Source organism: Maylandia zebra, linkage group LG14 (genome assembly GCF_041146795.1).
Source record: "Maylandia zebra isolate NMK-2024a linkage group LG14, Mzebra_GT3a, whole genome shotgun sequence".
NCBI lineage: Eukaryota > Metazoa > Chordata > Actinopteri > Cichliformes > Cichlidae > Maylandia > Maylandia zebra.
Window position 1 is genome coordinate 39,797,747 of NC_135180.1, and position 13,697 is coordinate 39,811,443.

At 42.9% G+C, this 13,697-nt stretch overlaps 1 protein-coding gene across 1 annotated transcript; it reads right to left on the minus strand.

Moving 5' to 3' along the window:
* Positions 1-3,211: 3,211 nt before the first annotated feature.
* On the minus strand, positions 3,212-4,114 carry LOC101475244 (olfactory receptor 10A6-like). The gene has a single exon (XM_004572607.3). The coding sequence runs from the start codon at positions 4,112-4,114 to the stop codon at positions 3,212-3,214; it is 903 nt and encodes a 300-aa protein (XP_004572664.3).
* Positions 4,115-13,697: the final 9,583 nt, after the last annotated feature.

Genomic DNA, 13,697 nt, shown 5'->3' on the forward strand with positions numbered 1-13,697 from the left:
TTCCGAGGGAGACTGGGGACATTGAGTCCGAATGGACCATGTTCAGCACCTCCATTGCCGAAGCTGCTGCACAGAGCTGCAGCCACAAGGTGGTTGGTGCCTGTCGTGGTGGTAATCCCGAAACCAAATGGTGGACACCAGAGGTGAGGAGAGCCACCAAGCTGAAGAAGGAGTCCTGCCGGGCTTGGTTAGCCTGTGGGACTCTGGAGGCAGCTGATAGGTACCGACAGGCCAAGCAAAATGCGGTGCGGGCTGTGGCGAAAGCAAAAACTCAGTTGTGGGAGGACTTCAGAGAGGCCATGGAAAAAGACTTTCAGACTGTCTTGAAGAGATTCTGGCAGACCGTCAGGCGACTCAGGAGGGGAAAGAGGTGCTCTACCTGCACTGTGTATAGTGTGGGTGGAGTGCTGCTGACTTGGACTGAGAAAATTGTCAGGCGGTGGAAGGAATACTTCAAGGACCTCCTCAATCCCACTGGCACGTTTTCCATGGCAGAAGCAGAGTCTGGGGATGAGGGGATGACCAGCCAATCTCTGGGGGCGAGGCCACTGAGGCAGTTAAACAACTCTTTGGTGGCAGAGCCCCTGGGGTGGATGAGGTCTGACCCGAGTTCCTAAAGGCTCTGGACGTTGTAGGGCTGTCTTGGTTGACATGTCTCTGCAATGTTGCGTGGAGATCAGGGACATTACCCCTGGACCTGTTCCCATCTTTAAAAAAAGGGGACCGGAGGGTGTGTTCCAACTACAGGGGAATCACACTCCTCAGTCTATGCCAGGGTGCTGAAGAGGAGAGTTTCTTTAGTCGAACCTCGGATACAGGAGGAACAATGCGGTTTTCGTCCTGGTCGCGGAACACTGGACCAGCTCTTTATCCTCTCAAAGATACTCCAGGGTGCATTGGAGTTTGCCCAAACAGAACAACATGTGTTTTTTGGACTTGGAGAAGGCATTCGACCGTGTCCCTCGGGGGGTCCTGTGGGTGGTGCTCCAGGAGTATGGGGTGTCTGCCCATTGCTATAGGCCATTCAGTCCTTATACAACCGTTGCAAGAGCTTGGTCCGCATAGCCGGCAATTATTCAGACTCGTTCCTGGTGTTGATGGGGTCTGCCAGGGCTGCCCTTTGTCACCGATTCTGTTCATAATTTTTATGGACAGAATTTCTAGGTGCAGCTAAGATGTGGAGGGCTTTCTCAGGATCTCATCTCTGCTTTTCACAGATGATGTGGTTCTGTTGGCTTCATCAGGTGATGGCCTGCAGCTCGTCTTGGGACGGTTCACAGCCGAGTGTGAAATGGTGGGAATGAGAATCAGCATCTCCAAATCTGAGGCCATGGTCCTCAGCCGGAAAAAGGGTGGAGTGCCCACTCCGGGTCAGGGACGAGACCCTGCCCCGGAGTGGAGGAGTTTAAGTATCTTGGGGTCTTGTTCACGAGTGAAGGGAGAAGGGAGCGGGAGATCGACAGACAGATTGGGGCTGCAGCTGCAGTGATGCAGATGCTGTACTGGTCTGCTGTGGTGAAGAGGGAGCTGAGTGTGTCTGAGTGGAGATCTGGGCTTCTCTGCTTGGGCTGCTGCCCCCACGACCCGGCCCCGGATAAGCGGAAGAAAATGAATGGATGGATGGATGCGTCCCTTAGGCAGTATCATCAGAAGCCATAATATACATTTTCACTGCTATGCAGATGAACCCAGCCAGAGTGCTTGCTCATAGGGGGTCATATGAATTTTGGGTTTTTCTCTGTATGTATTATTGTACAATATTGGTGATCGTGGCTTAAGAGTTGGCAGTTTGTCTTGTAATCGGAAGGTTGCTGGTTTGAATCCTGGTTCTGCAAGTCGCGGTCGTTGTGTCCTTGGGCAAGACACTTCACCCGTTGCCTACTGGTGGTGGTCAGAGGGCCCGGTGGCGCCAGTGTCCGGCAGCCTCGCCTCTGTCAGTGCGCCCCAGGGTGGCTGTGGCTACAATGTAGCTGCCATCACCAGTGTGTGAATGTGTGTGTGACTGGATGTAGTGTAAAGCGCTATACAAATACAGGCCATTTACCTTTTACCAATATAAAGGACCTTGAGGCGGCGGTGTTTGGGATTTGGCGCTGTATTAATAAAATTGAATTGAATTGAATGAACTAACCTCAGCTAACGCCAGCTAACATTGTTAGCTCGGTGCTGAATATCCTTCATTAATAGTAATAAAGATGACACAGCAATAGTACATTGAAGATAATGAAGTTTCCCATTTTTATTATGAATTGTTGTCGGATTTTCCAAGTAAGAAATGCATTCCTGCCCGTGCACTGCTGGCTCTGGGTCCATTGTGTAACTGACGCCACCAACATTAACAGGACGCTGACATTAGAGCCTCTTATTGCATGTTTTGTTTGGGTGTCCAGCAATCAGAATCAGAGAAACTTTATTAATCCCAGATGGAAATTGAGTTCAAAAATCTTTTTCTAAAAACGAGCCATGGGTCGTACTCAAACCCCGAACAGCCGCTGCCAGTCATGTGATTTATGACTACAAGCTCATCCAACTGAGCTACACCTGCACCTGACAGTGTTTAATCACCAAAATTGGAGAAGGCACAGAGAGGGGATAGCCTAACAAATGAAACCAGAAATGATCACTTCAACAAAGTCCCAGCTCGTGGGAAGGACAAAAAAGGAAGCCACGTGTGATATTTTAGCAAAGTGTTTAATTAAGATAACCACAGCAAAGTAATCTTTTTCAAACAGTGTTTATTTCTGTTGTTCTGATTTATCTATTTTTGTTTTACCATAATTCAGTGACAGCAACTACAACAGAAAGGATTTCTCTCTGGCTTACGTTTTTACCTAATGCTTGTCTTTTTGTGAGGTTTATATCAGTTCACTTCATAAAAACAACTCTTTAACATCAAGATAAAAAAAACTTTATTAACATAAAACTGATATGACAGTGGCGTGGTTATGTATTATACTGAACATCTTACACATATATGAAAAATCACAGCTAGACGGATGGCTTATATTTTAGAGGAAGGAGACTTGATCATATTGTTTTTAGATGCTGGGCATTTGTATACATGATCAGAAGTACAGAGTGATTCAAAACACACTGGATGCACTTGTCGTGTGAAGTCTGCTCAGAAGTTTTTCCAAACATCCAAAAGAAAAGTTTAGGACTTCAAACTTGAATTTAAACATCCTACATGTGTAAGAATCACAGCGACATTTTATAGCACAGCACGTCTTATTTTAGACATTTGTGTCCCATACATGATCGGATTTAAAAGCGGTTGAATGATGAGGAAATACAGAGACAGAAAGATTCGCAGAGCACTGGGTACACTGGTCGTATCAAACCTGCTCTGGAGTATTTCAAATAAACACCCAAAAGAAAAGTTTAGGAGGGAGGCCAGGTGAGGCGCACAGGTACTGACGGCTTTACGTCTCATCTGTCTGGACCCAGAAAAACACACTTTGAGTATTTTCATGTAGGAGTAGAAGATTGGAAGCAGAGGAACTAAAACAGTGATGACAATACCAAAAAGCCCAAAAAGATTATTCAGGTTGGTGTCTGAACATGCCAACTTTACAACTAGGTAGTTATGGCAATACAGCCCATTTATGATTTTCCCACACCACGTCAGACGGAGGGTTAAACACAACGTGATCGTGAATTTCACAAAAGAGTACAACCATATGACAACAATGAAGATAACTACTTTGTTATCCGTCATATGTGATTTGTAGTGCAGGGGATAACAGACAGCGAGATATCGGTCATAAGACATGACGGCTAAATTACAAAACTCTACGTGTCCATACGTGTAGAGACAGAAGATCTGCAGGAAGCAGAGAGGAGCAGAAACAGTGTGAACATCAGAGAGGATCTGAAGCAGGAGGAATGGAAACAGCCCTGTACTACCATACAGCTCATTCACAAACAGGCTGCACAGAAACATGTACATAGGTTCATGTAAGCTTCTGTTCACACAGATAACCACAATCAGAGACGTGTTCACAAAAACTATACTAAAGTATAACAGCGCAATTAACACAAAGAACAAGTATTTCAAACTTCCTACATTTATATATGTGCTGAGGATAAAGTAAGGCACAGTTGAGTTCACCATTGTTCTTGCTTTAAGTGAAAAAGCAAATGTTTGAAAACTAGAAACAGGTTTGCTTCTCATGTCTCATCACACACTCATTCTTCTGACAAATGCTGCTTTGCTGGGTTTAAAATGTTCAGGTTAAAGTGAAACACTCACGAGCAGAAATAGTCCAACATTTACTCTCATTTCTGCCTCCAGTACTCTGAACTTGTTTCTGCAGCCGATTTCTGCACTGAGGCTTCAGCAACATCTGCTGCTTTATATTTCCCATAATAGTTCCCATAAGAGCATCATTAACGCATGTCAGGCCAAGCCATCAGTACAGCACACACTTTACTGTAATAGATGTCTGTTACTATTCTGATATTAAAATATGATGTGAAGGTAAACTAGAAAACTGCGATAATCCTGTGTGGAGTTTTAAAAATACAGTGTTTGAACCAAAAGATGAATTTTGATATTTAAATGATAAAATAAAAGGACCGTGTGTGCCTATTTGTTTCTACATTAAAATTTTCTGTCAGAAAAAAAACACACATACAAATATAGGATTTCTTCAAGGATTAAAAAAAGCATCGTTATTAAAAGTATTACCGTACAGTGTAAGAAGTGCAAACCATTAGAGAAAAAAGCTACTCTTAGTACCATCGATGTTCATTTAGACTCTTTTTCTCCAATTGATCTTTCTGAGTTAACTTCAATAATTACTTCCTCCAAACCATCAACGTGTCTTTTAGACCCCATTCCTACAAAACTGCTCAAAGAAGTCCTGCCATTAATTAATTCTTCGATCTTAAATATGATCAACCTATCTCTAATGATCGGCTATGTACCACAGGCCTTCAAGCTGGCTGTAGTTAAACCTTTACTCAAAAAGCCATCTCTAGACCCAGCAGTCTTAGCTAATTATAGGCCAATCTCCAACCTTCCTTTCATATCAAACATCCTTGAAAGAGTAGTTGTCAAACAGCTAACAGATCATCTGCAGAGGTTTATTTGAAGAGTTTCAGTCAGGTTTCAGAGCTCAGCACAGCACAGAAACAGCTTTAGTGAAGGTTACAAATGATCTTCTTATGGCCTCTGACAGTGGACTCATCTCTGTGCTTGTCCTGCTAGACCTCAGTGCAGCGTTCGATACTGTCGACCATAATATCCTATTAGAGCGATTAGAACATGCTGTAGGTATTACAGGTACTGCACTGCAGTGGTTTGCATCATATCTATCTAATAGACTCCAGTTTGTGCATGTAAATGGAGAGTCCTCTTCACACACTGAGGTTAATTATGGAGTTCCACAGGGTTCAGTGCTAGGACCAATTCTGTTTACATTATACATGCTTCCCTTAGGCAGCATCATTAGAAGACATAGCATACATTTTCACTGCTATGCAGATGACACCCAGCTCTATCTGTCCATGAAGCCAGATAACACACACCAATGAGTTAAACTGCAGGAATGTCTTAAAGACATAAAGACACAAAATCATGCGATGTGTACATGTATGTATGTGTGTATGTAGGTAGGTAGATAGATAGATAGATGACTTCAGTGCCAGAACAAGCTACCTGTACAGTAGGGTAGTTATCACAGTACAAACTGTTTATGATGCTCCCACAGAGTCAGATGGAGGCTTAAACATATAGTAATAGTAGATGAGTACAACCATATCATAACAATAAAGACAATCACCTTTTGAAATGTTATGTGGGATATAAATGTTTATTGCAGGAATATTATTTTTCAGTACCCAGATTTTTGTCTATAACTTGTTGGTGTTTGAGCAGATCTGAGCATAATCTGTTTCATAAGTTGAACTACAAGGTTGATACTTCTGTTGTCGCTACCACAATACATAATCTAAGTAAACTGATCCTGCAATGAGTGATCTAAAGTATGTTTCCCTGAATGTTAAAGGGATAAACAATGTTATTAAACATAAGAAGATTTTGACCTGGTTTAAGAAGGAGAAAACTAACATTGCTCTCCTGCAAGAAACTCACCTCTCAGATGTGGAACACCTAAAACTAAAGAGAGAATGGGTGGGGCAGGTGTGCTTTTCTTCTTTTTCATCAAGTAAGAGAGGGGTTGCAATTTTAATTCATAAAAATACCCCATTTGTTCTTACAAAGTGTATTAAAGTTGATCAGGGTAGATTTGTCATAAGATAAGATAAGATAAGATAAGATAACCTTTATTAGTCCCACACGTGGGAAATTTGTTTTGTCACAGCAGGAAGTGGACAGTGCAAAAGTTATGAGGCAAAAATTAGAATACAATAAGAATAAATACAGTACACAGCTGTACAGAATAGAATAAAATAAAATACTATATACAGTAGAATAAAATAGAATAAAAATATACAATAAGATAAAAATAGAATACAAATACAAATACTATATACAACTGAGTAAAAATACAACGATGACAGAAAGGATTATTGCACTTAGTATTATTGCATATGTATGGATGTGTGTGCTTGATCAGTTAAAGTCTTTATTATGGAGTCTGACAGCAGTGGGGAGGAAAGACCTGCGAAATCTCTCCGTCCCACACCGTGGGTGCCGCAGTCTCCCACTGAAGGAGCTGCTCAGTGCTGTCACAGTCTGCTGCATGGGGTGGGAGACGTTGTCCATCAGGGATGACAGCTTAGCCGCCATTCTCCTGTCACTCACCACCTCCACTGGGTCCAGAGGGCATCCTAGAACAGAGCTGGCCCTTCGGATCACCCTGTTCAGTCTCTTCCTGTCCCCAGCAGAGATGCTGCCGCCCCAGCAGACCACGCCATAAAAGATAGCAGAAGCCACAACAGAGTCATAGAAGGTCTTCAGGAGTGGGCCCTGCACTCCAAACGACCTGAGTCTCCGCAGCAGGTACAGCCTGCTCTGCCCTTTCCTGTAGAGGGCGTCTGAGTTATGAGTCCAGTCCAGTCTGTTGTTCAGATGAACACCAAGGTACCTGTAGCTGTCCACAGCCTCAATGTCCATACCCTGGATGTTCAGTGGTTGCAGTGGAGAATGCTTGTGCCTGCGGAAGTCTACCACCAGCTCCTTGGTTTTACTGGCGTTGATCTGGAGGTAGTTCAGCTGGCACCAGTCCACAAAGTCTTGGGTCAGACCTCTGTACTCCTTGTCGTCCCCATCAGTGATGAGGCCGACTATTGCAGAGTCATCAGAGAACTTCTGCAGGAAGCACTGGGTGGAATTGTGGGAGAAGTCTGCAGTGTAGATGGTGAAGAGGAACGGAGCCAGAACCGTTCCCTGTGGGGCCCCCGTACTGCAGACGACCCTGTCCGACACACAGCCCTGAGTCCTCACATACTGTGGTCGGTCGGTGAGGTAGTCCAAAATCCAGGTAGTGAGGTGATGGTCCACTCCAGAGTTCTCCAGCTTGTCCTTCAGAACCGAGGGAAGAATGGTGTTGAAGGCACTGGAGAAATCAAAGAACATGATTCTCACAGTGCTTCCAGCGGTCTCCAGGTGAGCGAGGGAACGATGTAGGAGGTGAATGACGGCATCATCCGCTCCAATGCCAGGCTGGTAGGCAAACTGAAGTGGGTCCAGTGATGAGCTTATTAGGCGCCGAAGCTGAGCCAGGACCAACCGCTCCAGGGTCTTCATCAGGTGGGATGTCAGAGCCACCGGCCTGTAGCTGTTGAGGTCCTTGGGGCGTGAAGTCTTTGGCACTGGTACAACACAGGAGGTTTTCCAGAGCTGTGGGACTCTTCCCAACCTCAGGCTCAGGTTGAAGAGGACGTTTATATGGGGAATCTGTTCTGATAGGCTGTATTTATGCTCCGAATGTATATCTGGAAAATTTTTACTCAGAACTTATAAAAGAAATATCTGTCAATTTGACAGATTTACTGTTCTGGCAGAAGATTTTAATTGTAGCATAGACCCAGAAATGGATCAAAATCCACCACCCAACAGCTCAGTATCCAAAAAGCAAGAAGCTATCAAGGGACTGTGTTCTGACTTGCAGCTGATAGACGTTTGGAGAACTCTTCATCCAGGTGAAAAAGATTATACTTTTTATTCTAATCCACATAAGAGTTTTTCCCGTATTGATTATTTCCTTGTCTCGAGGGAGGTCAACAGAGTTAGTATTTGTGATACTGGTACGCGTATACTCTCTGCAGATGTTCATTTAAATATTTCACCTCCTGAAGCTCACCCAACTCTACGTAGTTGGCGATTAAATCCATCACTTTTAAATAATTCTATGTTTCGGAGTTATATAAAAGAACAAGTGGATCTTTTTTTACGGACAAATGATAATAAACACAAATCCTTTTGTCCTTTGGGAGACAATGAAGGCATACTTACGTGGCGCTATAATTTCATACAGTATAGCGAAAAAGAAAGAATCTTTAAAACATCAAATGGACCTGGAAAAAAAATGAGCAGATAAAGAGCACTCCCTCAAAATACATTTTTCACCTGACGTACTGAAAAAAATAGAAGCCACTAGATCAGCTCTGAATCAATTTGTGACTGAAAAAGCAGAGGCCAGTATATTCTATGCTAAGGCTGTTTGAGCTGGCAGATAAACCTGGACGGTTATCGGCACGTTTGGCTGCTGGGAAACTAGAATCTCACGTCACTAAAAGATGAAAGAGGTCAGAATCAATATGAAAATAATAAACTGGTTAAATTAATGGAAAATTTCTATAAACAATTATATATATCTGAAAATACACAAACAGGCTGCACAGAAACATGTACATAGGTTCATGTAAGCTTCTGTTCACACAGATAACCACAATCAGAGACGTGTTGGCAGCAATGACTGTGATGTAGAACGTCACTGTTATCATAAAATACAAATATTTCAGAGCTCCTACCTTCATATAGGCTTCAAGAATGAAATACGTGAAAACTGATAAACTAGAATTCAACATCATTTCATAAAAGAGACAATAATGATTAAAAATATTCTTTTAAAAGTGTCATTATTTCCTAAACTTCACGCTGGTTTTGGACTCTCAGGTAAAAGTAGGGACAAGCAGCAGGAAGGAACATTAAACGTCCAGCTGTGTACTTGTTACCTGCTGTGGTGTAAGTCTGCAGCAAATGATTTTATAAATGTGACCTGCTGAGGGGACTGATAAGGAATGGGAAGGAGAGCTACAGGCAGAAGATGGAGAACCAGCTTCAACAAAAAACGTTGGCGAAGTCTGGAGAGGCCTCAGAACCATCTCGGGCCACAAACATCAGAACTCTCTGCCTGGGGCGGATGTGAGGTGGGCAAATGAACTGAATCATTTCAGTTCATTCACCTCCTACATCGTTCCCTCGCTCACCTGGAGACCGCTGGGAGCACTGTGACAATCATGTTCTTTGATTTCTCCAGTGCCTTCAACACCATTCTTCCCACGGTCTTGAAGGACAAGCTGGAGAACTCTGGAGTGGACCATCACCTCACTACCTGGATCCTGGACTACCTCACTGACCGACCACAGTATGTGAGGACTCAGGGCTGTGTGTTGGACAGGGTCGTCTGCAGTACGGGGGCCCCACAGGGAACGGTTCTGGCTCCGTTCCTCTTCACCATCTACACTGCAGACTTCTCCCACAACTCCACCCAGTGCTTCCTGCAGAAGTTCTCTGATGACTCTGCAATAGTCGGCCTCATCACTGATGGGGACGACAAGGAGTACAGAGGTCTGACCCAAGACTTTGTGGACTGGTGCCAGCTGAACTACCTCCAGATCAACGCCAGTAAAACCAAGGAGCTGGTGGTAGACTTCCGCAGGCACAAGCATTCTCCACTGCAACCACTGAACATCCAGGGTATGGACATTGAGGCTGTGGACAGCTACAGGTACCTTGGTGTTCATCTGAACAATAGACTGGACTGGACTCATAACTCAGATGCCCTCTACAGGAAAGGGCAGAGCAGGCTGTACCTGCTGCGGAGACTCAGGTCTTTCGGAGTGAAGGGCCCACTCCTGAAGACCTTCTATGACTCTGTGGTAAGTAAGTAAAGTAAGTAAAGTAAAATTTCATTTATATAGCACATTTCTAGATAGAGATCACAAAGTGCTTTACAAGATATAACAGATTAAAAAGACAAAAAACAAACAAAGTTAGCAAAAAGCAGTTTTAAAAAGATGTGTTTTTAGCTGTTTTTTAAAAGTAATCAATGAATCAGCGGATCGTAAGTCCTGAGGAAGGGAATTCCACAGTCTGGCGGCCACAGTAGCAAAAGCTCTATCACCCCTAGTTTTCAGTCTCGTATACTGAGTGACAAGTAGGCCCTGACTACTCGACCTCAGAGACCTACTAGGGGCATAGGGCTGTAAAAGTTCAATAATATATGGTGGTGCTTGTTGTTGAAGAGCCTTAAAAGTTAAAACCAAAATCTTAAACTGGACTCTAAATTCGACAGGAAGCCAATGTTACTGCATGAGCAACGGTGTTATATGTGAATATTTAGAAACTTTCGTCAAAAGTCTTGCTGCAGCATTCTGAACGATCTGCAGACGCTCCAAGGAACCTTTGTTTAGACAAGTAAACAGGGAATTGCAATAGTCCAGTCGTGAAGAGATAAAAGCATGAATAACAATCTCCAGTTCGGTATAGGATATTATAGAGCTCAATTTAGAAATATTTCTTAAATGATAAAAGCAAGACCGAACAAGAGATTTAACATGACTATCTAACGTAAGAGCAGGATCAAGGATAATCCCTAAGTTCCTGACAGATGGTTTTACAAACGTTGAAAGAGGACCAAGAGCATTTATTATACTGGGTATATGTCTATCTGGGGCACATAAGAGGACTTCGGTTTTATTTTCATTTAGTTGGAGGAAGTTTTCAGCCATCCAGCCTTTAATGGTTTCCAAGCACACATTTAAAAGCTGCAGCTTCGAGGCCTCTTCCGGTTTAAAAGATATATAGAGTTGGATATCGTCTGCATAACAATGATAACAAATATCCTCAAAAGGGCTCAGAATGTGCTGGAGAGGGAGTAAATAAACTAGAAACAGTAATGGCCCCAGCACAGAGCCTTGTGGCACACCAAAAGACAGAGACGCAGAAGATGATCTATACTTAGAAACTGCCACAGAAGAATATCATTCAGAGAGATACGAGGAGAACCATTTCAATGCAGTCCCAGAGACACCGACCCAGTGTTTCAGCCTGTTAAGTGAAATATGGTGGTCAACAGTATCAAAGGCCGACGTAAGATCCAACATTAAGAGAACAGATCATTTACCTGAATCGCTTTGTAACAAATTGTCATTAGAAACTCTAAGAAGGGCTGTTTCAGTGGAATGAACTTTACGAAAGCCAGTGGTCTCAGTCATCTTCTATGGTGTGGTCTGCTGGGGTGGCAACATCTCTGCTGGGCACAGGAAGAGACTGAGCTAGGATGCCCTCTGGACCCAGTGGAGGTGGTGAGTGACAGCAGAACGGTGGCTAAGCTGTCACCCCTGTTGGACAACATCTCCCACCCCATGCAGGAGACTCTGACAGCACTGAGCAGCTCCTTCAGTGGCTGCAGCACCCACGGTGTGGGACGGAGAGATTTCACAGGCCTCCCCACTGCTGTCAGACTCCACAACAAAGACTCCAGCTGATCAAACACATCCACACATGTACAATAACACTAAGTGCAATACTCTTTCTGGCATCGTTGTATTATACTCAATTGTATTTGTCTATAGTATTTTATTTTTATTTTATTTTATTCTATTGTGTACAGTATCTCATAGATATATTATTCCAGTGTTTTTTCTCTCATTTTTCTATGCAACTTTGCACTGTCCACTGCTGTAACAAAAGAAATTTCCCACACGTGGAACTAATAGAGGTTATCTAATCTTATCTTATCTATCTTATGGATGCTATGATGAGTAATTTACTGCAACAGAAGTTTTCCGACATGTATACAAAAAAAAAAAAAGAAATATATGCAAAGGTGCACACAAACAACACTTTGTGATTAATAAGTCATGTATTTGGTTTTTGCAGCTTTGATACCTTGTTGTATCTGATAATTTAACAAAAAGATGTTAAAAAAATTTTCTGCGTCCATGAAATAAGGCCAAACTGGAGCCATCATATTTGGCACTTTTTAAAAATAAAGACTGAACTGCTTATTTGCTCATGAACCTTTTTTGTTCTCCGCTCTGTTAAAAATCAGCTAAATCGAGAAGCAATCATACAGCTGCCATCAGACAAAGTTGATTAATTTCCCCTGATTTGATGACATAATCATCATCACATAACTAAGTGATGCTTTTCTTCACACTTCACTGTCACACCTGATTTTAAGGTTCCCACTCACCAAATTCTAGTTTAACCCTGATGAAAACCTAGATGAGGCCCCCCCACACTCCCTAGCAGATCGTTACATGGAGAAACCTTTGGAATACAAGCGCGCTGATCCACACAGGTATGCACACGGGTGTTCACTGCTCGTAGACCCAAATTACACCTTTCTTGGCTGCTACTTCGAAGCACATCTGTCCTGCATGCTGCACAACAACATTGAATATTTAGTATTTACTGCTGTTTACACTTAGCTAGATTAATGCGATGGTGTTGTGTTTAGTATGTTGCTTTGTTTTGTTTTTTGTTTTTTTTGCTTGTTTTCTATTCTTCTCTCAACAGGTGATCCAGGAGATTCTTATTTTTTTTCTCCCCCCCTTTCTCACTGTCCCTCTCCCCTTCTGTTTTTCCTTTCCTTCCTCTTTCTTTCTCCCTTTCCTATCTCTCACTCATGTCTGTCCCGTCTGTAACATCTGAAAATAAAATATAATAAATAATAAAAACAAAGATCGACCAAATGGACCAATACGGCAATGCCACGATGATCCATTTGGCAAAGTAAATCCATTGGGTATCCTTGTTGGTCTTCAGACAACAATTCTGACGGCTAAAGAACCAAATGGGACAGGCGGAAAGACAAAAAAAGAAAACCAAGATGATCCAAGATGGCAGCGGCTCACAGCTCCTCCCATTTGGTGCTTTGTTTTGGGGTTCGTTTGTTTTTTGTTATCTTGATAATGTCAGTAATCGTGTGTTGCGAAGAGACTACTGTTTTTCAGCAACACAGCACTGGAACCAGTCACATTTGCATATATTGTCTCTTTGCTGCTGAAAAGCCGTCTTCATTTCTGGACACATTGATGCAAGCAGCCACAAATAACAGGACCCGATGTGCCATTCAGCAGTGAACATCAGCGCCCATCCAAAGGTTTCTTGCTGTTTTTCCTTCCAACTGTTGCCATGTGTTTGCTCACAACCTGTTCTTAAAAAAAGTAGCACTGACCAAAATGACCCTGCAAACTATAGGCCGATTTCCTTCCTACCCAACTTCCTTTCTTGGGTAAAACAAGAAAACAGTCCTTTTGCAACTACGGGCCCATCTAGATGCAAATAGCATCACTGATAAATTCCAGTCTGGGTTCAAACATGTCATAGTACAGAAACGGCATTGTTGAGAGTTTTCAGTGATCTCCTTTTAATCACTGATTCAGGGCACTCAGCGGTTTTAGTTTTATTGGATTTGTCCTCAGCGTTTGATTTAGTGGACTCCAATATCCTTTTAACGAGGCTAGAACACATGGTAGGCATTAAGGGTACTGCT